The 24,806-nt window shown below is 38.1% G+C and overlaps 1 protein-coding gene across 1 annotated transcript; it reads right to left on the bottom strand.

Annotated features, from left to right (window-relative positions):
* Nucleotides 1-1,382: 1,382 nt before the first annotated feature.
* On the bottom strand, nt 1,383-23,564 carry rab11a (RAB11a, member RAS oncogene family). The gene is made up of 5 exons (XM_041786538.1): nt 23,416-23,564; nt 18,405-18,600; nt 15,944-16,137; nt 5,548-5,628; nt 1,383-2,746 (listed from the first exon to the last, which is right to left on the bottom strand). The coding sequence occupies exons 1-5, from the start codon at nt 23,453-23,455 to the stop codon at nt 2,610-2,612; spliced, it is 648 nt and encodes a 215-aa protein (XP_041642472.1). The 5' UTR covers nt 23,456-23,564; the 3' UTR covers nt 1,383-2,609.
* Between the last annotated feature and the right edge of the window lie 1,242 nt (nt 23,565-24,806).

The following is a 24,806-nucleotide window of genomic DNA, read 5'->3' as shown; positions in this document are numbered from 1 at the left end:
GTACATTTACATGCACAGGAGAGGACCCAATGAGGACATTTAACTGGACTACTGTCCTGAACCAAGTCTACGAGCACCCACAAAGATGGGATTTATTGACAGAAGAATGTCTGACACCACTGCATATCCTGAGCTAACTCATTACAAGTCAAACGGTAAAAACATGAACTATCTTACAGTGCTGTGCATTTTGGAACAAATACAACAACATGGCTTCTGCTATGCTTAGCATTTATGCAGTAAACCCTGACCAGGCCCCGGGTCAACCACATGCACCATGGCGGGGTCAGCTGGGAGGATACCTGGAGAGGTGGGGTATGGGCCTGACTTCTGGGTCAACACAATGGGGCATTCACAGGCTTACTAGTCCCGACAGAGTCCAGCTGAGGGGTAAACAAGCAAGAGTAAATCCATCTGAAACTAGGATTGTGCATTTCAAGGAAAATTACTTTCTGAAAGTTATGGGCAATTACTGGAAGAATATCTGAAGATTCTAAGAAATGGACCTAAAAGCATGTTTGTTAGCTTGATGCTAACACTTCATTGAAGTCACCATTAGCAGGCTACCAATTTTTGCATTAGTGCCTATTTTAGCTCAAGAACAGATCTATTTCGCTATAATACAAAGCTGAACAGACAGTTTAAGTCAGTGTTACTCAACCCTGCTCAACCAAAGCCCAATTGTTGAAAAATACCTTTGCAAAAACCACAATCTTAGTGGAAAAAAAAAAAAAAGCAAAAAATGGGTAAAAGTGGCAATAAAAATAGGGTAAAGATGAAAAAATGGTCAAAAAGTGGAAAAAATGGGTGAAAGGGGGCAAAAAAATGAATTAAAGGGGCAAAAATGATGAAAGAGCAACAAATACATGGCAAAAATTAGTAAAGAGTGACTAAAACAGGCAAAAAATAGTAAAAAAAAAAGATGGGGAAAATGGGCAAAAAGCATCAAAATGGGGGGAGTGGCATTTAATGGCAAAAGGCATCTTAAATGGGCAAAAAGTGGCAAGAAATGCAAAAGGGGGGGTGCAAAAAGCAGGATGCAAGAGGCAAAAACTGGCGAAAAAGGGCAAAAATGGGATTACAGTGGCAAAAACAGGCAAAGAGTGGCAAAAAGAAGTGGCTAAAGTGGGCTTAAAGCAGTAAAAATGAGCTAAAAGTGGCGAAAAAACGAAAAAAGGGGCAAATTTTCAAATAAGGGCAATGGAAACATACAGACAAAAATTATTGGTTAAAATCAAAGCCAATTGTGGGAAACTGAAAATGTAAGTTGCAATGGATAATTTATGAGGTCAACTTTCCTTTTTTTATGGTTTTCTGGGTAAATTTCAAATTAAGACATAAAAGAGTCACAAAAGAGCCACATGTGGCTCCAGAGCCACAGGTTGAGTATCACTGGTTTAATTGATCAAACACATAAAGATGTTTAGTAAAATGGATTGTTTCCTAAAATAATAGTAGGAAAGTTAGTTTCTTAACACTGTGGTAGGGTCACCGAACTTCACAGCCTTCTTCTTCTTTTGTTGTTTGATGGCAGCTTTAAGATGTGCTACAGCCACCGTCTGACAAAAGGACCACATGACACATAGGCACCAGTAAAAATGATGGATAAAAACACATTTTAATTCAGGAATTCCATGAGATCCTTAGTTTTTTAATAAATAAATTATTGGAAACTTGTTGCCTGTCCCCGTCTCCATCTATGAGGACTTTGATTTAGATCGGCTGTTAAACTTACGTTTAAATGGATTTCAAGTCCAGCTTTAGTGTAAAAACACCATAAATTGACTTCCTGTAAGGGCATGTAAACGTACTGAGTCACAACAAAGACTTGAAGAGGACGCACTGCATGCAAGCTCATGCTGGCTCACTCACGCCTCCTGCTGCACACACTGAAGCTCAACAAGTTTCTACGTTTCATTAGCGTCGTATTCACAGCAATCAGATCAACATGGCATGACACTACCGGAGCACACGTTTACATGGCGCTCCGTACATCCACGTGGTTTCCGAAACAGTACATTGCACTAAAGAGGAGGGGGTGGGGCTAATATGACAGCTTGAATATAGGAATACACTTCAGAGCAACGTTGATGTGCTTTAATTCATATATACCTAAGAGTAGATATATGACAGAAGACAGAGAGAGATCCTAGAAAAGGTGGAGAAAAGAAGAGGAGCACAAAGATGAAGAAGAAACTCATCACATTCATATATTAAGACATTTTTGTGACATGTCAGCGCATCTACAGTAATGAAATCTAACGTGATATGAAATGCCTGCTGCCTGCTGTCCTGCAGAAGCCTGACGACACAGGGGCTCTGCCGGGGGGCCACCCCACGCGGTGACGTCTTATACTGGGATATATTTACCTGGGGCAGTGGAGAGGGAGGGGACGGGGCTGGGGGAGCAGGTACAGCTGATGCAGAGTGGGGGTCACAGCCAGGAAGCCGTGGCTCCTTCCTCCTACACCACACAGTACACCGAGGCAGTCTCTTCTCTGAGGGGGCGGGGCTTCAGGAGCTGTGAGCAAGGTAAGGACTTAAGGGGGGGAGGGTGAGGGGAGGGGGGAGAAAAGGGGGGAGGAGGGAGCAGCAGATCCGTGGCCGGGCTAGATGTTCTGACAGCACTGCATCTTTGGTTTGTTCTCAGTGGGCTGCACCTGGATGTTGACCACGTTGTTGCTAGGTGACATGTCGCTCTCCTGACGCTCCGACATCTGCTTCTGAGAGACGATGCGGTAGATCTCTGGGGGGAGAAGGGAGAGAGAAAATGATGATATTTTTTCTGCACAAATGCTTTTCAACATTTTTGTAGTTCTTTGAAACCTTCTGATAGTGCATGCTTTAAACACACCATGACCTGTATTTTCAGCAACCCCAAGATTTTCTTTGAAACAACCCAGATAGCAAAAGACATTAATTCAATGTTGGATTTTGGTCAGATGGGTTATTCTTGGTTGAGGCTGAAAAATCTATGTTGTTTCAATGATTAGTTACAGCTGTTGTTGAATCAGTGTAGTATAGATGATGATTTTTCAATGCTGAAATGCCCTACATTGAATTGACATCATTTCAATGGTGCTGATATGGGGGGGGGGGGGGTTATTTGGGGGTGGACAAGACCAAGATCGCTCTCCAGTACTACAACATGACAGGTATGGTAAAGTTCCCTTGGGTTATTCAAAGTAAAAGTCCAATCAGTTTGGTTTTGTGGTGAGACGACTCACATTTTCATACACTTTTAATCTGAAGTGTTTCTGAGACACAGTAGCTCTTTGGTTGTTGCAGTAACATGCATCGTCTTTACTCAAATTAATAAATGATTTTAAAAAACATACGTTTGAAAGAGATATCAACTCATATACTATCTTCATTTCCATCTACATCTTCTTCTCTGCCCAAAAAAATGCTGCTGTGAATTTCCACCAGATGCCTGGTGGAAAATAACCTCAAAAGACATCACATTCTATTCTTGTAGTTAGTGACCCCCAGTCTTTACAAAATCTTAGTCTGAGACTAAAAACTCAACAACTCGCTGACAACCCAGATAGCAAAAAGTCATTGAATCAACATTGTGATATGGTCAGGCTGAAGATTGCAATCAACATTGATGTTAGACATTGAAAAAACACATTGAAAGTGCTTGCTATGATCAACATTGACATAACATTGAACCTCTTTAAAAGTTGTTATGAAGCCAGAAACCCCCTTCAGTTGTGCTTGTAGCTCATGTGGGTTACTTAAGTGCTCATGTTAAAAGGACCAGGAAGGGTTCAAAGCAGCACATGGCCACTCGACATGCTGGTGAATGAAGGCATGATGTTCCCTGAGTTAATGATTTGCATCTGTCGTCACACTGTTACAGTTTATCTTTGCTGTTAGTCATGTTACTTGTGATCAGAGGGTCGGCCACGCCTCAAAGATGAACCGTTCAGACAACATGATGTAAGAAAGTTCATGCTGTGCAGCTGCATGCACACATTCAGACACAGTTTAGTTAGGACACACTGTCAGCGTATATATCCAACCAAGACAGTGACAGAGTCTCTTTGAGTCAAAAATAGGACAGATGATTGAAGTTATGTACATTTATAGTACTCTCTGTTACTATCAATCATTTAAACAACAGAAAACGAGCGGTTTAAAACACGTAGTATCAAAAGTATCATTAACTGTCTGCACCACTGATATGAACGGCTGCTGTACTAACAGTGATGGATCAATCCCAGATTTATACGGCCTGCAGGACTTTAACTGCAGTGTTAATAGATTCATACGTCTATCACACACCTGTCCTGTGTAACAGATGGAGGTTTTTAGAGCTTTTTGTACCTAGGGCGCTATGAAATCCGTTTTATTTTTTTCCAAATTCCGTTTTTTCCGTTTAATTTTTTGGAATTCCATTTTTTAACCTTTCAACTAATTTGTACCATAAAAAGAGTGTCTTCTTTATGTAAATTAATCAAATGTTCACTAATTAAATAGAAATAACTTTAAATTTATTGAAAAAGGGCCACAGTTGGCCCAGGAGCCGTTGTTTGGATAACCCTGATATAAAATAAATATAACCAGTCTAACAGTCAGATATTTCCAACATCTTAAGACACATCGATGTGTATAACCACATCGAAACTGATGTTTATAATGTAGGTTGAGAAATTCTTCTGTTCTCTCAACCACAGAGTGATAGTAACCTAATAAAGAGGTTGCGTTAAAGTTAGGGATCTACAGTATCTACGGAAGGAATTATTAAACTGTTACTTGAATTTAACATCATTAAGACTGCAGGACTTCATAAAATCTCCAGTCTGTCCGACTCGAGTTTGAAGCCTCCAAGGGGTGAGCAGGTCCTCAAGCTGACTTCAGCTGTGAGCCTCGTGCACACACACCTCTCTCTCTCTGTGACTCTCTGGTGTGGGGAGATAAAATAACTCGAAGCACAGATGAGTTTTCTTGTAGGTGCAACATTATGTTGCCAGAGCTACATGATGTTTGCCGGTGTATCGTGCAGATGCTTTGACATGCTTCACGTTGTTTAGGAGGGGGCGCGGTGAGTGTTTGTGAAGTAAGCGACAAGTTGTGCCCCGTTTTAGTGATCCCCCCAGAACATTTCCTCAAATATACATTCCTCTTTCTAAAAGAAAAGGACGTTTCAGTCAAATTTATTCAATTTCCGCGTTGATTTGTAAATTCCGTTTTTATTGGCCAATTTCGCCATTCCGTCCACGATTCCGTTAACACGGAAATCCGAGGGCCCTGTGAACCATCAGTCTTTCAAATGGCAGAGATTGTGTCTTCCTAAATGCGGTGTTTAAAAGTATTTAAGTATTAGAGCATTTTAGTGTTTTTACCAGGAAACAGAAGTTCACTGACACCTACGTTCCCTCTGTAATCATGCTCGTAAAAAGCACTGCTCAGGTCACTGACAGTAAAAAGAGGTGTAACAGAGCTGAAGCTCACAGTGAAGGGAGTGTAAATGTTATGAATGAGTACATTTAAGGGCTGTTTTATGTGTGTCAGTGCTGAAGGTTCAGATGTAGTACAGACCTGTCAGAATGGTCTGGAAGGCCGTCTCAACGTTGGTGGAGTCCAGGGCCGATGTCTCCAGGAAAGATAAACCGTTTTTCTCTGTGGGGGAAAGTTAAGCAACAGAGCACGTTAACCGTAAACCAAATATGTGGCATTCCACAGATAAGAGACCAGTCTGACCCGGTAACTGAGACATGTCAGAGAGGAGGCTATAACACCAACAGGCACGAGAGTGCGTGCTCACTGCAACACACTTCAAACACACATTCAATCTGAGCTCCATTCATGTTTTTAAATCATAGGAAACAGACAGGTGGCATTCGCACTAGGGGCCCGGTCCCAGATCTGGGCACTTGGGCCCAAAGTCCGCTTCATTTTGTTTTGTCTGTTTGTTTATTAGGATCCCCATTAGCTGCTGCTTTGCTGCAGCTATTCTTCCTGGGGTCCACAACAGTTTTACAGTATGACAGTGTCAAAACATTTAGTACTTACCATCAACATAACATTTAAATACAGAACATTCAATGACATCTTTTGCCTTCACAATTGACATTACAGCACTAACAGACATCAAAGACGTAACTACAATAAGACAAGACAAAACAAAAACAATACCAAAAACAAAACAAAACCAAGGACAGCTCCTGAAGAAAAAATACATAAATAAATAAATAAATACAAATCCTTTTCAAATGTTCAAATGTATCTATTGACTTGATTCGAGTTTCAGTTCTAATTTTTTAACTTCTTGAACACACATCGTATATTTATACTAGATGTGTATATGTGTATTTGCAACTATATACAAATACACACTTGATTGATGCACACACAACCAAATCTTGGTGTTACTGTGAGCACAGATACAGACTGAACTCCCCAGCTACGTCAACAGCCTTTAATTATTTGCATTAACCTAGTTCATTAGTTGCAGTATTGACCAATACCCACCAATTTTGTCCAGTTATTCACACTGTTCTGTCAAAAGATACCGCCTCAATAAAAGCTTGAATTTAGTTTTACTATTTTCTTGTGCGATATGTCTGGGGAGGAGATTCCATTCATACATTGCTCTATACATAACCGTTCGTTTAATAGAGTTAGTTCTGGTTTTGGGTAAAATGAAATTCCCTCCTGTTGCATGCCTAGTTGAGTAAGTGTGTATTTCTAAGCTAAACATTAAATTTTTAAACGATATAGTCGGAATTCTAGTTACAGTTATATTTCTAAGGAATGCCAGTAAAGAGTATATTAACCTGTTTTTTACCAATAACCAAGATAAACGATGATGCATAGAAACACGATTGTTCTGTGCCCACAGTGAAGTACAATCCGTGCTGCCCTGTTTTGTACTATCTGCAAATTCCTGATTTTATCCACTGTAACACTGGACCAAACTGCTGGACAATAATCCAGATGAGACAATATCAAAGCCTTGATCACTAGTCCTCTTGATTCTGGTGTTAAGAACTTTGCACATCTTTTAATAATTGAAACACCATAACCCATTTTCGCTGCTCTTATCCAAGTGACTCTTCCATGACAGTTTACAGTCTAAGATAAAACCTAAGAGCTTTACCTCCTGCACTTGGTTGATAGGCTTGTCATTTATACAAAGATTCAGTTCAGTTTGATTGGAAAGAGTGCGAGTTGAACCCAGAACCATACTATTTGTTTTAGCAATATTCAAAACTAATTTATTTTGCTCAATCCATTTAAGCACTGATTTTAAATTAGGATTTAATTCTTCCTTTAACTCTCTCTGTGTTAATGCAGACATGTATATGGTACAGTCATCAGCAAACATGGCCGTCTTAGCCTTTTTCAGTACTAACGGCAGATCATTAGTGAAAATGGTGTATAATAATGGACCAAGGCAGCGCCCTTGTGGCACTCCACAGCTTACCTCTCTAACATCAGAATAACTACCATTAAAAAACACTCTATGTATCCTGCCAGTCAAGTAACTCCTGATCCATTGTAAAGCATTTAAATGAAAACCATAACACTGCAACTTTTTTAATAGTACTTCATGATCAATGATATCAAACGCTGCTGTGAAGTCTAGCAGGACAGTGCCTACAATTTTCCTTTCTTCAATGTCTCTCAGCCAATTGTCTGTCATCTGAGTCAGAGCAGTAGCTGTCGAGTGTCCCTCTCTGTACGCATGTTGAAAATCAGTAATTAAATTATGTTTACAAAAGTAGCTTTTAACTTGTTCATATATTACACGCTCCATTATCTTGCTCAATATAGGTAACAAACTAACTGGACGACTATTTGGTCCTGAGAAAGGTAACTTACTATTTTTAGGAACTGGAATAATTTTAGCTATCTTCCACTCTTGTGGACACAAACATTTATCAAAACTCTGATTAATAATATGGCAGATCGCTGGTGCTATCAGGCCAGCCACTGGTTGAAAGAGCTTCCCATCAAGCGCATCCACACCAGGTGATTTATTTTTACAAGTTCTTACCATGTTTTCAACTTTCGTTATACTTATACTATCAAATTTAAATTCATAATTTTCTCCCTTCATAATTTTATTTTCAATTAATAAATAAGATATGTTATTATCTACTATTGGCATATTTTTCCTTAAGTTATCCATTTTTCCTATAAAATAATTATTAAGATGATTAGCTATATCTGTTGGTTTAGTTAGATAGTTTCCTTCTGTTTCTAAGTATGCTGGTGTGACCTTGGTGTTGGAGCCCAATAAGTCATTTAATGTATTCCATAATTGTTTGCTGTCATTTTTAATGTTTTTAATCCTATTCTCATAGTACAATTTCTTTTTCTTCTTATTTAATTTTGTTACAAATTTCCTTAACTTACAGTATACTTGCCAATCAGATTTTAAACCATACATGTTAGCGCTTATTTTAGCTTGGTTACATTCATACATATATTCCTTTAACTCTTGATCTAACCATGGTGCACTCACATTTTTTGCAGTGTACTTTTTTAAAGGTGCATGTTTTTCTACTACCGGTAAGAAGATTTCTCCAAAGTTAGCTAGTGCAACCTCAGGGTCTTTTTCCAGTAACAAATTTGACCAATTTAAATTTTTCACATCGTCAACAAATTTATCCTCATCAAATGTTTTATAAACTCTCTTCAAAATGACTTTAGGTCCTGGTTTTGGCACTTTCACTTTCCTGACAGTTGCAACTATATTATGGTCACTAAAACCAACAGGTAAAGAAACTCCTTTAGTACAAAGTTTAACTGCATTTGTAAAAATGTGATCTGTACATGTAGAGCTGTGAGTACCATCATCTTTTAAACTAATTCTTGTTGGCACTTTGATGACTTGTGCTAACCCACATGCCTCTGTAACAGTTTGGAGTCTGTTTTTCAGAGGACAGCCATGTGAGCTCCAGTCTATGTTCAGGTCACCCATAAAGTAAATTTCATTGTTGAAGCCACATACATTTTCTAACATATTACATAATGCATCTAAATAAATACTATTTGCACTTGGTGGTCTATAACAACAACCTATCAATATCGGTTTTATGTGAGGCAAACTCACTTGCAACCACAGAGCTTCAATGTCTGATGGCATCAAATCATCCCTGATTTTTACTGGAATATGATCTCCGATATAAAATGCCACCCCGCCACCAAACGAACTCCTGTCCCTCCTAAAAATGCTAAATCCCTGTATCTTTAGAACTGCATCAGCAAATGATGAATCGAGATGTGTTTCAGATACTGCTAGAATATGAAAATTCTCCAAGAGTTCTGTGATTTCTGTTACCTTATTTCTAATACTACAAATGTTTGTGTGCCATCTTTAGCCCTTTCCTGGGTAGGTTAGAAAACCCTAACATAAACAACCTTGAATTTACCTTTACCACTATCACTGTCCAAATGACACAGTTAACAAAAACATATAAAAATAGACACAGTCACTAACTTTGTCACACCCAGTCATCGTGGCTGCTAGCATTAGACGGCTGAACTCCGCCCAAAATCTAGACTAATTCATTCCTTCAATTCTGTGATTTTCTTTTCTGTCATACTCCAGTTGTTCATTTATATACTTATTTACACTTGGTAGGCATAGTCAATAAGGTGCTTTGTAACATTACATTAAATTTCTTGCATTGGGTATGGCTTAACTCGTCTTATACAATGGTCCTTACGAGAGGATGAACGTTTCTGTATTGTTCATTTGCATTCACATTTTGGTTAGTGTGAATGCAAATGAACCGCACCCTGGTACCAGGTACCAGACCCACTTGGGTAGGGGGTCTCGGGCGCAATTAAAGTGGACTCTGGCACAGTTCAGATGAGATGTGAGTGCAACCGCGCCCCAATACGGGACAGAGCGTCATATCAGCTTTATGATACCACTGTAAAAACTAAACTTCTTTCCCCAGCGTGGCAGTTTGTTCACATTTTTCTCAATAAAAGGCGTAAATGATGATCAGAATCCAGTCAACAAGCGGTCTGTTCTCACTCACTTTACGGATGAACACAAGTTGGAGTTAGTGTGATGAGATGCAAAGGCAATAACGGTGCTGCAGCCTAGTTTGAAACAACTGGCCTAGTATGAAAGCATCCCCTATAAACGGAATTACCAAATCTTGTTTCTGATTCATCACAGCTACACCAGACTTAGTTTTCAGCTGGACGTCTGTGGGATGTCATGTCCTACTCAACATGTCAATCTGTCTGATGTCAAAGGTTCCATCATTCATTTTCTCATTTATTACTTACCTTAAAATGTGGCAGATGAGACCAACTTATTTTTTACATCTAAAAGTTGACTGAGTCCTGTATGCCAGTTGGGCCAATATACCAGTATAAAGAGCTGAAACATGCACCATTATTGCTGCATGTGGGTACGGCTGCCACTGTTACACACCGCTCAATACCTACAACTGAAATTCACACTCGTGTTTTTTAAGCTCTGCTACACTGCTCAAGAAGTGCTGGAATACACAACAACACAGACCAAACCAGGGTGTGTTAATGCCACTTTTTAACCACTTTTCTCCTTCATTAGATCAAAATCCTGCATACAAAGAAAACATGGAGAATACTGTTGAGTAAATAAAGCTTGAGGAGCGCTAGTTTGACTGAAAACACTCCTGAGGTAAAGACAAGAAGTGACTGGCAGAGGAAGGCAGTGAGCAGAGAGTCTGTCATACAAAAACCTATGCAGGCTGAGAGCACAGCTACTGTAATATAGCTAATACTAAACTATACAACAACAACAGACGGACAAAAAGAGCAACACAGCTGCACAGAAATTGCACCTTTTAGACATTGATAATAAATTACATGGAAACTGTTACAAAGGAGAACATTTAAGAATGTTTCAAGGTAGCTTTTTTCCTGTCTGGCTAGCCTAGAGTGAAGAAAATGCTCAAACAGTCAAACGCATCACAGGGCCATTGGGTTTATATGAGGCCTGTATGCTAAATAGAGTGTAGCTACAGTTGCTCCACCAGCCCTCATTCCTCTTTAAAGATCATTGTGCTTAATGTAGTATTTATACTCCAGTATAACCATAATCAGCCAACATACAACTTTATCTCTGTTTTCTAGTTAAAACTTGCCACTGTTCTAACATGTTTAACGCTAGGCTAATGCTAAGCTTCTCATGTTTACATCCAGCAAAGTGCAGGTAGAACGGTAACAGCCGTTAACTGAAGCTACAGCGGCTACGGCTACTTGAGGAGGGAGGCTTCATTCAAGATTTAAAAGGGCTACCACCATGATGTTAGGGCCTTGTTTACAGAAAAAATTTGATAATTTTTTTTAACTAACTTGAAAACCCAGCTAATTTGGATATCTGAATTTAGCAGTTTAGAAGGACAGCTATGGCATATCCAGTTTAAACTTTTAACCCTTTGGGGGACTTTGCACATCTAGAGACAGACATTTTTGCCCATTGCTCAAGTTCAGTCAGATTTGATGGAAAGCGTCTATGAACAGCAACTTTCTTGTCTGGCCACAGATTCTCACTGGGAATTAGGTGTGGACTTCCGCCACAAATAGCACCTTGCGTTTAGGCCAAAAAAGTTCAGTTTAGGCCTCATCTGACCAAAGAACCTTCTTCCACGTGTTTGGTGTGTCCCCCACATGTTTGGTGTTTCCCCACATGTTTGGTGTTTCCCCACATGTTTGGTGTGTCCCCCACATGTTTGGTGTTTCCCCACGTTTGGTGTGTCCCCCACATGTTTGGTGTGTCCACCACATGTTTGGTGTGTCCCCACATGTTTGGTGTGTCCCCCACATGTTTGGTGTGTCCCCCACATGTTTGGTGTGTCCCCACATGTTTGGTGTATCCCCCACATGTTTGGTGTGTCCCCACATGTTTGGTGTTTCCCCACGTTTGGTGTATCCCCCACATGTTTGGTGTGTCCCCAACATGTTTGGTGTATCCCCTACATGTTTGGTGTGTCCCCCACATGTTTGGAGTGTCCCCCACATGTTTGGAGTGTCCTCCACATGTTTGGTGTGTCCCCCACATGTTTGGTGTTTCCCCACATGTTTGGTGTGTCCCCCACATGTTTGGTGTGTCCACCACATGTTTGGTGTTTCCCCATGTTTGGTGTGTGTCCCCCACATGTTTGGTGTGTCCCCCACATGTTTGGTGTTTCCCCACATGTTTGGTGTGTCCCCCACACGTTTGGTGTGTACCCCACATGTTTGGTGTGTCCCCCACATGTTTGGTGTTTCCCCACGTTTGGTGTGTCCTCCACATGTTTGGTGTTTCCCCACATGTTTGGTGTGTCCCCCACATGTTTGGTGTTTCCCCACATGTTTGGTGTGTCCCCCACATGTTTGGTGTATCCCCTACATGTTTGGTGTGTCCCCCACATGTTTGGTGTGTCCCCCACATGTTTGGTGTTTCCACATGTTTGGTGTGTGTCCCCCACATGTTTGGTGTTTCCACATGTTTGGTGTTTCCCCACATGTTTGGTGTGTCCCCCACACGTTTGGTGTGTACCCCACATGTTTGGTGTGTCCCCCACATGTTTGGTGTGTCCCCCACATGTTTGGTGTGTCCCCCACATGTTTGGTGTTTCCCCACATGTTTGGTGTGTCCCCCACATGTTTGGTGTATCCCCTACATGTTTGGTGTGTCCCCCACATGTTTGGTGTGTCCCCCACATGTTTGGTGTTTCCCCACATGTTTGGTGTGTGTCCCCCACATGTTTGGTGTGTCCCCCACATGTTTGGTGTTTCCACATGTTTGGTGTTTCCCCACATGTTTGGTGTGTCCCCCACACGTTTGGTGTGTACCCCACATGTTTGGTGTGTCCCCCACATGTTTGGTGTGTCCCCCACATGTTTGGTGTGTCCTCCACATGTTTGGTGTTTCCCCACATGTTTGGTGTGTCCCCCACATGTTTGGTGTGTCCCCCACATGTTTGGTGTTTCCCCACATGTTTGGTGTGTCCCCCACATGTTTGGTGTATCCCCTACATGTTTGGTGTTTCCCCACATGTTTGGTGTGTCCCCCACATGTTTGGTGTATCCCCTACATGTTTGGTGTGTCCCCCACATGTTTGGTGTGTCCCCCACATGTTTGGTGTTTCCACATGTTTGGTGTTTCCCCACATGTTTGGTGTGTCCCCCACACGTTTGGTGTGTACCCCACATGTTTGGTGTGTCCCCCACATGTTTGGTGTATCCCCTACATGTTTGGTGTGTCCCCCACATGTTTGGTGTGTCCCCCACATGTTTGGTGTTTCCACATGTTTGGTGTGTGTCCCCCACATGTTTGGTGTTTCCACATGTTTGGTGTTTCCCCACATGTTTGGTGTGTCCCCCACACGTTTGGTGTGTACCCCACATGTTTAGTGTGTCCCCCACATGGCTTTTGGAAAACCACAAACCAGGCTCCTTAGGGCTTTTTCTCAACAATAGCTTTCTTCTTGCTACTCTTCCACAAAGGCCAGATTTGTTGTGTGCATGACTAATAGTTGTCCTGCGGACAGGTTGTCCCACCTTGGCTGTGGATCTCTGCAGCTTCTCCACAGTTCCCATGGGCCTCTTTGCTGCTTCTCTGATCAATGCTCTCCTCGCCTGTCCTGTAAGTTTAGGTGGACAGGCATTTCTCCATGGGTTTGTAGTTGTGCCGTGCTCTTTTCATTTTGGGATGATGGATTGAACAGTGCTCAGTGAGATGTTCAAAGCTTGGGATATATTTTTTATAACCTAACCCTGCTTTGAACTTCCCCACAATAATGCACCACTTTATGTCGATCTATCACATGAAATCCCAATAAATTATATTTATGTTTGTGGTTGTACCGTGAAGAAATGTGGAAAATTTAAAGGGGTATGAATACTTTTGCAAGCCACTGTAGATTATATGCTGGGCTGGCATACATCCCAGATTTTATGGTTAAACACAAAATAGAGACAGCAGGATAACTGCAGTCCCTTCTTCTGGAGTATTAAAGGTCATTCAGGTGATATATCTGATTTTTGTCTTGGCGGCCTGGTGTCCTTAAATCTCTTTAATGGTAGATTGGAGGCATTGAAGGACGATGATTTGGGTTGTAGATAGAGCTGGGCAATTAATCGAAAAACAATTAAAACCGACATTTAAAGCCTCTAACCAATGAAAACCTGCCATGCCAATTATTTCATTTTTTTCCCCTTTTCTTGGAAAGCTTTGACTTTATACGAAAAACGTTTTCATTTCAGCCGATGTGTGTTTTGATTTCAAATGTTTCAATAGATAAACATAAATTGTTAATCTGTACCTGTTCATTTTAGTTGTTTGTCTTAAAATAATATGAATGTTTACAGAACAGAGTCAGGGGTTGGGGGGGGGGGATAATTGAGGTAAAAAGTTCAGTTAATCCTGATTTTGATTTTTGCCATAATCGCCAGGCCCTAGCTGTAGATGTTTTGACGACTGACCCTGAGCTCTGTGAGTCAGGGTGGGTTGATCAGTGATTCTAACGGCTCTGTTTCATGTCTCACTTTGTTAAATGTGCAGCTGCCTGTTTTGGCCAGGACTTTCTTGTAAATAAGCTCCCAGATCAAAATGAGGTTTCCCTGGTGAAGTAATTTAAAGAAATAACTAAATTAAAACATTTCATTTCAATCTTAATTAACCAGTACTGTAAAAAAAAAGTGAGTTTTAAAATCAACACAGCCCCAAGACTCACACCAAACAGGCCATATTTAGTCAGACCTTTAAAAGGACTATTGTGTTCAAAATTTGCTAACTTCTTAAAACTCGTCGTACCTCTCTGTCTCACACACCTCTGTTTTGCCCCTTTATAACCTCAGTTTCAATGCTTTTGTGAGGATGCTGCCATGTTTCCACAGCTTAAAGTAATTAAAGTCTGTATCCCAGTCAGTCAAAGTTCATTTATAAAATCCTCCCTCTGCACGTGACTCAGAGCTTTCTCTTTCATGTAAAGCATAAATCGCTGTACCAGGGCCTGGTTTGAAAGCTCTTGGTCGATTTTGATGAATTTAGACTGTGAGCATCAAAGCAGTGAACAAATATCTAATCATCACACCATTAGTTTGTTTGTTTTCTTCTTTCTGAAATAAGAAACCGTTTTAGTAATAACTATTCTTAACTGACTGACAAATTAAGATTCTACAAGGACAAAAGGTTGTAATAATACTAGGATTTATGACTCTGTTAAAAGTCTAGCTAAACACAATTACAGAGTTCCCTTTTTGAATACCATGGTAACAACAATACAAGTCCTGGACCCTGATTACTGGGTGATCTAATGTCTTCAGTTATCCAGGAATTGCAGGCAAGCTCCTTCAAACTGTCTTCTAAATGTTTTTGTCTGATGTTGACTGCCTGCAATTCCTAATGGATTCATTCCTTTCCTGTGCAGCTGTCTGGTGGTATAGAGTAGGACTGGACATTTTAAGATATATATAATGTGCAAACAGGTTAAGAATTGTGATATTTATATGATATATGACCACATTTAAAGAGTGCATAATAGTAGCTGTTACACACAGCCTGTATGTCTGTCTGCTCTTCTTCATTTTTACAGGATATCAATGTTTGCAACATGTCCTGATTAGGAAAAAAAAAAAACAATTTTGGTACTAAACTGGCACAGATTAATCTGAGGGAGACTGATAGTGTTAGAGTCTTCTGAAATGCTGAATAATGTACAACAGCATGGCCATAATAGAGGGCTGCAGCAACGAGTCCTAAACCCAGAGGTGAGTTAGTGTTTTAGTAAACCTGGTTCCATTGTCTCAAAGTCTAAGACCCTGTTCACATGGAGACGAAAACGATATATTGCCGTTTCATTTTGAAAAAGTTTTCCGTAAAGACGGGTCGTTTCAGGCCTTCCAGACCGGCTCTGTCATACATGACAAAAAATGACACAGTTTATAAAAAGTTTAATAACTTTTGAACCATACATCGCTGCCTCTTACTTACCAGCAAAAGCCCGAGCCTCGTCAGTGGGAACAGCTCGGAGGTGACGCAGGTCGCTCTTGTTTCCCACCAGCATGATGACGATGTTGCTGTCAGCGTGATCTCTCAGCTCCTTCAGCCAGCGCTCCACGTTCTCATAAGTTAGATGTTTGGCAATGTCGTAGACGAGGAGAGCTCCAACCGCCCCGCGATAGTACCTGCAGGCAGACGCAGCAGACTCATCATCGCAGCATTAGCATCAGAGATAAATCAATGGGATATTAAAGAGAGCTTGGCTGGAGCACTTTAGAAACTTGATTCCACACAGAGCTGGGTTAGGATAGCTGAGGGATGCTCAAAGAGGATTTAGCTGACTGTCATTTCTAAGAGAGCTTCTTATTTCTGAGGGAAATAAGGGGAGAATTCACAGTGAGGGACTAAACATTGTGTTTCATAATGACTTTCAAAGGAAAAGCAGGCGCCAGGATCCACAAAAACAAACATCACATTCTATTCAAATACAGTTATCCTTTCAACAGGATATCACCATGCATCATGATGGGTTATATGATTCATTTTCTATGTTTGTGCTCCAGGCTACGACCCTGAACAATGAAGACAAGACTGTGACGAAGAGAAAACCTACACGTGTATATTGTTCCAATATTCATCCATAACTACAGCCTGAGACTATACCTCAGATAGCTGCTAAAGTTAACATTACCTGTATGTTTAGTTTTGTCTTACTAAAAGGCATCACTACAATAATACTAAAATGCTCTGAAATTAAGAGAATATTGTCCTGTACCGGAGTTCATTTTGTCAACTGAATCTATGACTACAAATGTTCAGTAGACTTCCTTCTCCATGATGAAGATGAGACTACAACTAGCTAAAACAGATCTTTATTATTTCAATATGTGACAAAAGAAAGATTAGCGTTCATCAAGGAGACTAAAATCTTAGTGCTGTTGGAGATTCAAACTCCATGATATTTCTTCACTGTGCATATGAGGTCTGTCTATATTTTCATCAGTCTAATGGAAGTAAAGTAAGCACTGACAGAGCATTAATGTGAGTGCTTTATATTAACAATGATTTTACAATTTGGCTGATTAAAATCAGTAAAAAATGGTGTAACTTAAAGTAAAGACTAAAATGTAAGGACTACTTTTTCTTTTACTAAAATTAGGCTTACATATTTTCGAGTTTATAAAGGTTAATAATCACCCTAAGGCAGGAGTGTCAAACCCAAGGCCCAGGGGCCAAATCCGGCCTGTGGAGCAGTTATAGCCGGCCCGTAAGATTATCTCATATTTTTGTTATAACTGGCCCATCAGTCTGAGGTCTGCAGATTTCTGCAAGTATAAAAAATGTGAACTCATCCTTGATGATTTAAGATTTCCTTGTTAAGTCATGAAATCTAAAAAAGTAAGAAGTTAAAATATTTAGATAAGAAGTCAGGAATGTGGGAAAAGAAATTATTTGTGTCTTCATTTCATATTTTCAATTTTGTATCTCACAATTAGGACTCAAACTTTCTGACTTTTAATTTCATACTTTGAGCATTTCAACTCATAATTTCCACTTCTCAAATATTTTAAACTTTAAGATTCGTAATTCTAAGTTATATTTTGACCTTTTTAACAAATTATTTTGTGTTTTATCTCATATTTTCAACTCCAAACTTTGACTTTATAATCCCATAGTTTGACCTTTAAGACTCACAATTTAAAATTTTGAAACATATTTTGACTTTTAATTTCATGATTATAAATTTTCTTTAATATTTTGACCTTTTAGACTCATGATTTCGACTTTCTTTCCAATATATTTGCCTTTAAAAACATCATTTTTCAATTTCATTTTTTTTACCTTTTAAAACTAGTAAATTTACATTTCTCAGATTGTGAGCCTTTAAACTGTAAAAAATAAAAATCAATTACAATCAGTGCTAAGTTGTTTTTTTTTTTCATATTTTATTACTGGTGAAATGAGGTTGACAATTTATGGTTAAAAAGTTGACCCTGTTAGGCCCTCAGGTTAGACCTGAATCCAGAATCTGGCCCTTGCTGTGACTGAGTTTGACACCCCTGCCCTAAGGGTTTCAATAGTGTTCTCACTCTGAGGTCAGTGCTTAAGTCCTAAAAATGACTAAAATGTGACCAAAACTAAATGACATTTAACAACGACTGCAATAATATCGAAACGTGACCCAAGTATCGCGATGATATCGTATCGTGGGGCCACTAGTGACTTACTCTCCTACTGGTAACTAGGTAACTCTTCACCTCGCAGGAAACTGCACTACAGGCAGGGTAGTTTAGGCCCTTGGTCTCAAGAATCAGCTCACCTCTAAAGACTGAAACTAAGACTAGATTTAAAATAGCTGCCAAAACCAACACTGCCCTGTCCAAGGCAAATGTTCATTTTTAGCCAGCACTGGTTTTAACAGCTCCTTCAGAACCTCATGGTCGGTACGTACGCTGATGTGATGGCACGGTAGCGCTCCTGACCAGCTGTGTCCCAGATCTGAGCCTTCACTGTTTTCCCGTCCACCTGGATGCTGCGCGTGGCAAACTCGACTCCAATGGTGCTCTTACTCTCCAGGTTAAACTCATTCCGGGTGAAACGAGACAGCAGGTTACTCTTTCCCACGCCTGAGTCTCCAATAAGGACCACTGAAACACAAGATGAAAAAAAAGACATTTTGTCTTTTTTTTAGTATTCCCTGTTCTCATTTTAAGGTAAATATGGATGTAAACCATGTGCTCCCATGTGCAGAATACCTTAAATGTATTGTGATAAAATTTATAATAGCTGAAACAACAAACTTACTCAACAAGCAGTCTGAAGGTAATCACTCTCCTTTGTCATTCATTATTCTAAAGCTCACCTCCTTGCCTCACTATTGAGACCATTTTTTTTAATTGTTTGCATCCAACTTATCGAATAATGTCTTGATTTAAAACAGAACATTTTTCAACATTTCACATGCTGATACAAAAAGTATGCACATCTGAGTCCATTGTTTTGGTGCTCTTCATGCTCATTTACCTCCTTTATCATCATCTAGCTGGGGCAAGACTCTAAATCTGGAGTGTCTACATATATTACAAAGGACAAGTTTGCATAAGCAGATGTACCGTGGAGGAGGAAATCACTGGGTCACTTTTAATAATACATAATGTGGCCCACTGTCATGATCAGAGGTTGATTTATTTTATTTTTTAATGGCTGATATTGACCGCAATTATGCGTAGTTTAGGTGACTGACAGCTGATATTTGGAATCAATATACATTCAAGTGAAGCCATTAGTGTCAGTAGTTTCAGTGTTGAACTAAAAACATGATGCAAACCTGCCATTCAAAAATCAAACGACTTCATTACTGATAATGATTAATTTTCATTACCTTAAACTTCAAGTCTGTTATCATCTTAGGACCACTTAATAAGATAAAAATGAGATGTACCAGGCCAAATTTATTCAGAAGTGTAAATACGTTTATATATGTTACTGGATCAGAGAAAATCATGTTGGCAGTTAAAAAATTTCATTTTCGCCAAATTTTTTTTTTTTTTCAATTTTAGCATAAACAGTGCTTAACAAATGTATTAGACCACCCTAACCCTAACCAAAGTAAGGTTTATGCCACAGCTGCCCTAAATTAACAGCATTTGTAATTACCAAAATCATTTTTATGTTTCTGCAATGGTTAATACACCAATAAGTAGAAGCTCTTTAACCCAAGCTCTTTTCTTTTTTTTTTTTACTAAAATCTTTCTTATTTTGTGCTGATAACCCTTTAGTGGCATGAAAGTTGAAAGAGGTAAAGTCAAAATGTGGTGCTTTGGCCTACTGGAGATTCTTCAACTGCATTATTTCTATGGGATATACAGTTCTTAACAAATGTATTAGACCACCTGTCATATCTGTCTCAGAGACCATCCAGCGTCATGAAGTGCTTTAATGCGGACTCTTTCATTTTCAGTCAGCTCTCCACGTTTTACCATTTTGAACAGGAATGAGGAATTTCAAACTGAATTCACCCAAATTTGAGCCGGCTCACTGGGCTTCTCTGAGAAGTCAGAAATGAATCAAGCATAACATTCAACCACTAAAACTATTTTTCTCTTCAGGAATAACAGTAAATAACTATAATTTGACATATAAATCAAGAAATAATAATGTGCTTTACTATTTTTTCAGTTTTTTTGTAAAAAGTAAATTTGAAAATTCATGGATAACAATAATAATTCTATTTTAGCATTAAAAATATCATTTGGGTTAAAGAGCTTCTACATATTGGTGTATTAACCATTGCAGAAACATAAAAATGATTTTGGTAATTACCAATGCTGTTAATTTAGGGCAGCTGTGGCATAAACCTTACGTTGGTTAGGGTTAGGGTGGTCTAATACATTTATCTAGCACTGTTTATGCTAAAATTGAAAAAAAAATTTTTACTTGCCAACTTGATTTTCTCTGATCCAGTAACATATATAAACATATTTACACTTCTGAATAAATTTCACAAGTGCCCTCTTCATAATGGCACCCTGATCGTTCAAATAGACCTTGGAGTTACAGAGTTATACTCATTTAAAGATGGGCTGGAAATTTGGAGCAGTAGCCTAATAAAAGAGGCTCGGGCTTAACAGGTTACATTTTTAAAAAAATGCAACACTTGAAATTGTCGCTTTTTAAACTAATGTAGATATTTTGGTGGAGATATTCTACAAACGTTTTTTAAGGACATATATAAAATCCAATGTTCTAACAGGAATGCAATATTGTGCATCCTTAATTTACGTTGCTGATGTGTCTGGCAAATACTTCAGCTGGCAGAGATTTTCATATCTGATGGCGCTGATAATTACCTTTTTCATGCACATATTTGCTGATACAGATAATTCCACTAATGTGGTTCATCCCAGTGGTATTATGAAAGTTAACTATAATGGGTGACAGACTGGTGACATAAGAACCCTAACAAGGTAAATAAATAAATAGATAACATAACTTCACTTTCATGACTTCACAACGTGAAACACGACAAGTTTCAATATAAAGGTAAATCAATAAATAAATAGATAAATAGATAAATAAATAGATAACATAACTTCACTTTCATGACTTCACAACGTGAAAACACGACAAGTTTCAATATAAAGGTAAATCAATAAATAAATAGATAAATAGATAAATAAATAGATAACATAACTTCACTTTCATGACTTCACAACGTGAAACACGACAAGTTTCAATATAAAGGTAAATCAATAAATAGATAAATAGATAAATAAATAGATAACATAACTTCACTTTCATGACTTCACAGCGTGAAAACACGACAAGTTTCAATATAAAGGTAAATAAATAAATAAATAGATAAATAGATAAATAAATAGATAACATAACTTCACTTTCATGACTTCACAACGTGAAAACACGACAAGTTTCAATATAAAGGTAAATCAATAAATAGATAAATAGATAAATAAATAGATAACATAACTTCACTTTCATGACTTCACAACGTGAAAACACGACAAGTTTCAATATAAAGGTAAATCAATAAATAAATAGATAAATAGATAACATAACTTCACTTTCATGACTTCACAGCGTGAAAACACGACAAGTTTCAATATAAAGGTAAATCAATAAATAAATAGATAAATAGATAAATAAATAGATAACATAACTTCACTTTCATGACTTCACAACGTGAAAACACGACAAGTTTCAATATAAAGGTAAATAAATAAATATATACATAGATACATAAATAGATAACATAACTTCACTTTCATGACTTCACAACGTGAAACACGACAAGTTTCAATATAAAGGTAAATAAATAAATAAATAGATAAATAGATAAATAAATAGATAACATAACTTCACTTTCATGACTTCACAGCGTGAAAACACGACAAGTTTCAATATAAAGGTAAATAAATAAATAAATAGATAAATAGATAAATAAATAGATAACATAACTTCACTTTCATGACTTCACAACGTGAAAACACGACAAGTTTCAATATAAAGGTAAATCAATAAATAGATAAATAGATAAATAAATAGATAACATAACTTCACTTTCATGACTTCACAACGTGAAAACACGACAAGTTTCAATATAAAGGTAAATCAATAAATAAATAGATAAATAGATAACATAACTTCACTTTCATGACTTCACAGCGTGAAAACACGACAAGTTTCAATATAAAGGTAAATCAATAAATAAATAGATAAATAGATAAATAAATAGATAACATAACTTCACTTTCATGACTTCACAACGTGAAACACGACAAGTTTCAATATAAAGGTAAATAAATAAATAAATAGATAAATAGATAAATAAATAGATAACATAACTTCACTTTCATGACTTCACAGCGTGAAAACACGACAAGTTTCAATATAAAGGTAAATAAATAAATAAATAGATAAATAGATAAATAAATAGATAACATAACTTCACTTTCATGACTTCACAACGTGAAAACACGACAAGTTTCAATATAAAGGTAAATCAATAAATAGATAAATAGATAAATAAATAGATAACATAACTTCACTTTCATGACTTCACAACGTGAAAACACGACAAGTTTCAATATAAAGGTAAATCAATAAATAAATAGATAAATAGATAACATAACTTCACTTTCATGACTTCACAGCGTGAAAACACGACAAGTTTCAATATAAAGGTAAATAAATAAATAAATAGATAAATAGATAAATAAATAGATAACATAACTTCACTTTCATGACTTCATAACGTGAAAACACGACAAGTTTCAATATAACAGAGAAATAAGAGGACTCAGCAGCAGCCAAAAATTAAGGATAAAATACAGCAAATAATTCTGTAATAACACTGTTTAAGCTATAAATCATAAATTTAACAGTAGTTAGTTAAATGTAGGTGTTTGTTTACTCTCTCTGACCTCCTTTTAGTTCTGTCGATGATTAGGTTCAGTCTGGTTAAAACTGTACTTTTCTATTTCACTACATTTACCTCTCTTTCATTCATCTGGCGTTCTCCTGGTATATTTCTAGTAGCTTTCTTTCCTAGAGCGTGTCTCATGAAGGAAATGTGATAACGGTTAACGTTTAGGTGTGTCCGACGTCAGGCTGGTCCGCGCCCACTGAAACAAGCTAACAGCAGCTAACAGCTAACGCTAGCCAACGATCAAGAAGCTCTCCGTTAATCGATAGCCGATATAACGTGACCACCTGGTCACTAGATATGATTCTATTGTTGAGAAAAAGATCGCTTTGGATCATGTAGATGAACTAAACTTGCTGACATTTCCCGGAAAGCTCGCTGAAAACCAGTCAGAGCACAAAGGTTGACGGTTGCTAAGCTAGCCTAGCCTGACAGTTAATCAGCTGGCCTGTTAGCATGTTAGCCTCTCGGCTAACAGGAAAGCAGAGCTGTCACAATAACGAAAAAAACTCTGTTTTACCTTTGAACAAATAATCGTATTCATCATCCCTGGTGCCCATGGTCTTATTCAGAAGTGGTTATTCCAAGACTGAAAATAAATTAGGAAAGGAAGATGAGCTAATGTATTTTACTCTTCCAACGGGAATCTGTTTGGAAGCCGAACTTCCGTAATTTCTTCTTCTTCTTCTCTGGCAGCCAATCAGCATCACTCTGAGACACTCCTCGACATCTAGCGGCCAGAGAGGGAACTTCTCTAAACCAAACCAGGCCTGACCAGCTGACGTGGATCCGCATATTTTCTCAATGTTTGGGAACTAAAGACCATGATTAACGAAAATTAAATGATACAAGTGGATGTGCTAAAATCTCATGTGAATTGAATTATAAAGTGATGCAAATGCAGCGATAAATTATAATTAATTTAAGTCATTTGAGGTTGATTTGATGAAAATTGTTGCAATTTGACAAAAACAGTGGCAAATTTTTAACATTTAGAAGTTTCCTATTAATTATTTACCATTAACAGTTCAAACGTTTTTTTTTCATCTAACTCTTTGGTACCCCTTGTGCTAAAAATGCATACTTAGTTGTTATTTAAAAAAAAAACAAACAAACAAAAGAAACTTTGTCCTCTTTCACAATTAATATTATCATGTTTTGTATTTTTTGTTCATTTTTGCACAATTGTCAAAATTCTGTCCCGGCCACAACAATCAGGCCAACAGAAATAAAGTAAACCTTTTTTATAGCGTTAATATCCCTGCTGTCTTTAGATCCATACGCCATTAAGACATGAATCATGCATTTCCTGGTTTCTGGGCTTCATTTGAGAGTTGGGGCTTTACATTTGCACCTGGACCATTTTTTTACCCTGTGACATCATTTTTACCATATATGGGCGAGGGCAGGAAATCCATGTTTTCTCCACCAGATTTCAGTGCTCTACTGCCCTCTGCTCCCCTTCTCACTAACTGAGGTTTTGTTTCAGTGCAGATCAGTGTGTGAGTCTGTGAGTGTGTCTGTGCAATAATCAAAAAACAAGTTCTCTCATTTTCATGTAGTAACTTGCAAAAAAATCATGTTTTGTGTATTTTGCATCTAAAAATGCAGTGACATCATCAATGAAACATGGCATTTAAAGGGTTAAAAAATTAAAATGAATGAGTATTTGACATTTATGGTTAGGGCTGACCTTAAATGAGAATAATATAATTAATAACAGTAAAACAGTTTTAAATGTATGATATTTATAACATGATTTAAAGGTGTGCATTTCTGCACAGAAGGGTGAAAAACGTGAGTATCTTAGAAAAACTGACCTCACAGAAAAACTAATAATGCATTTTAACCAATGATGCTACTAATCAATGACATATGCCAGGCTGCAGTCAGCCATGAATACGTTTTTCA

The sequence above is a fragment of the Cheilinus undulatus genome, linkage group 1 (genome assembly GCF_018320785.1).
Source record: "Cheilinus undulatus linkage group 1, ASM1832078v1, whole genome shotgun sequence".
NCBI lineage: Eukaryota > Metazoa > Chordata > Actinopteri > Labriformes > Labridae > Cheilinus > Cheilinus undulatus.
Note: the sequence above shows the minus strand (reverse complement) of the source record. Positions and strands in the feature narration are given on the sequence as shown.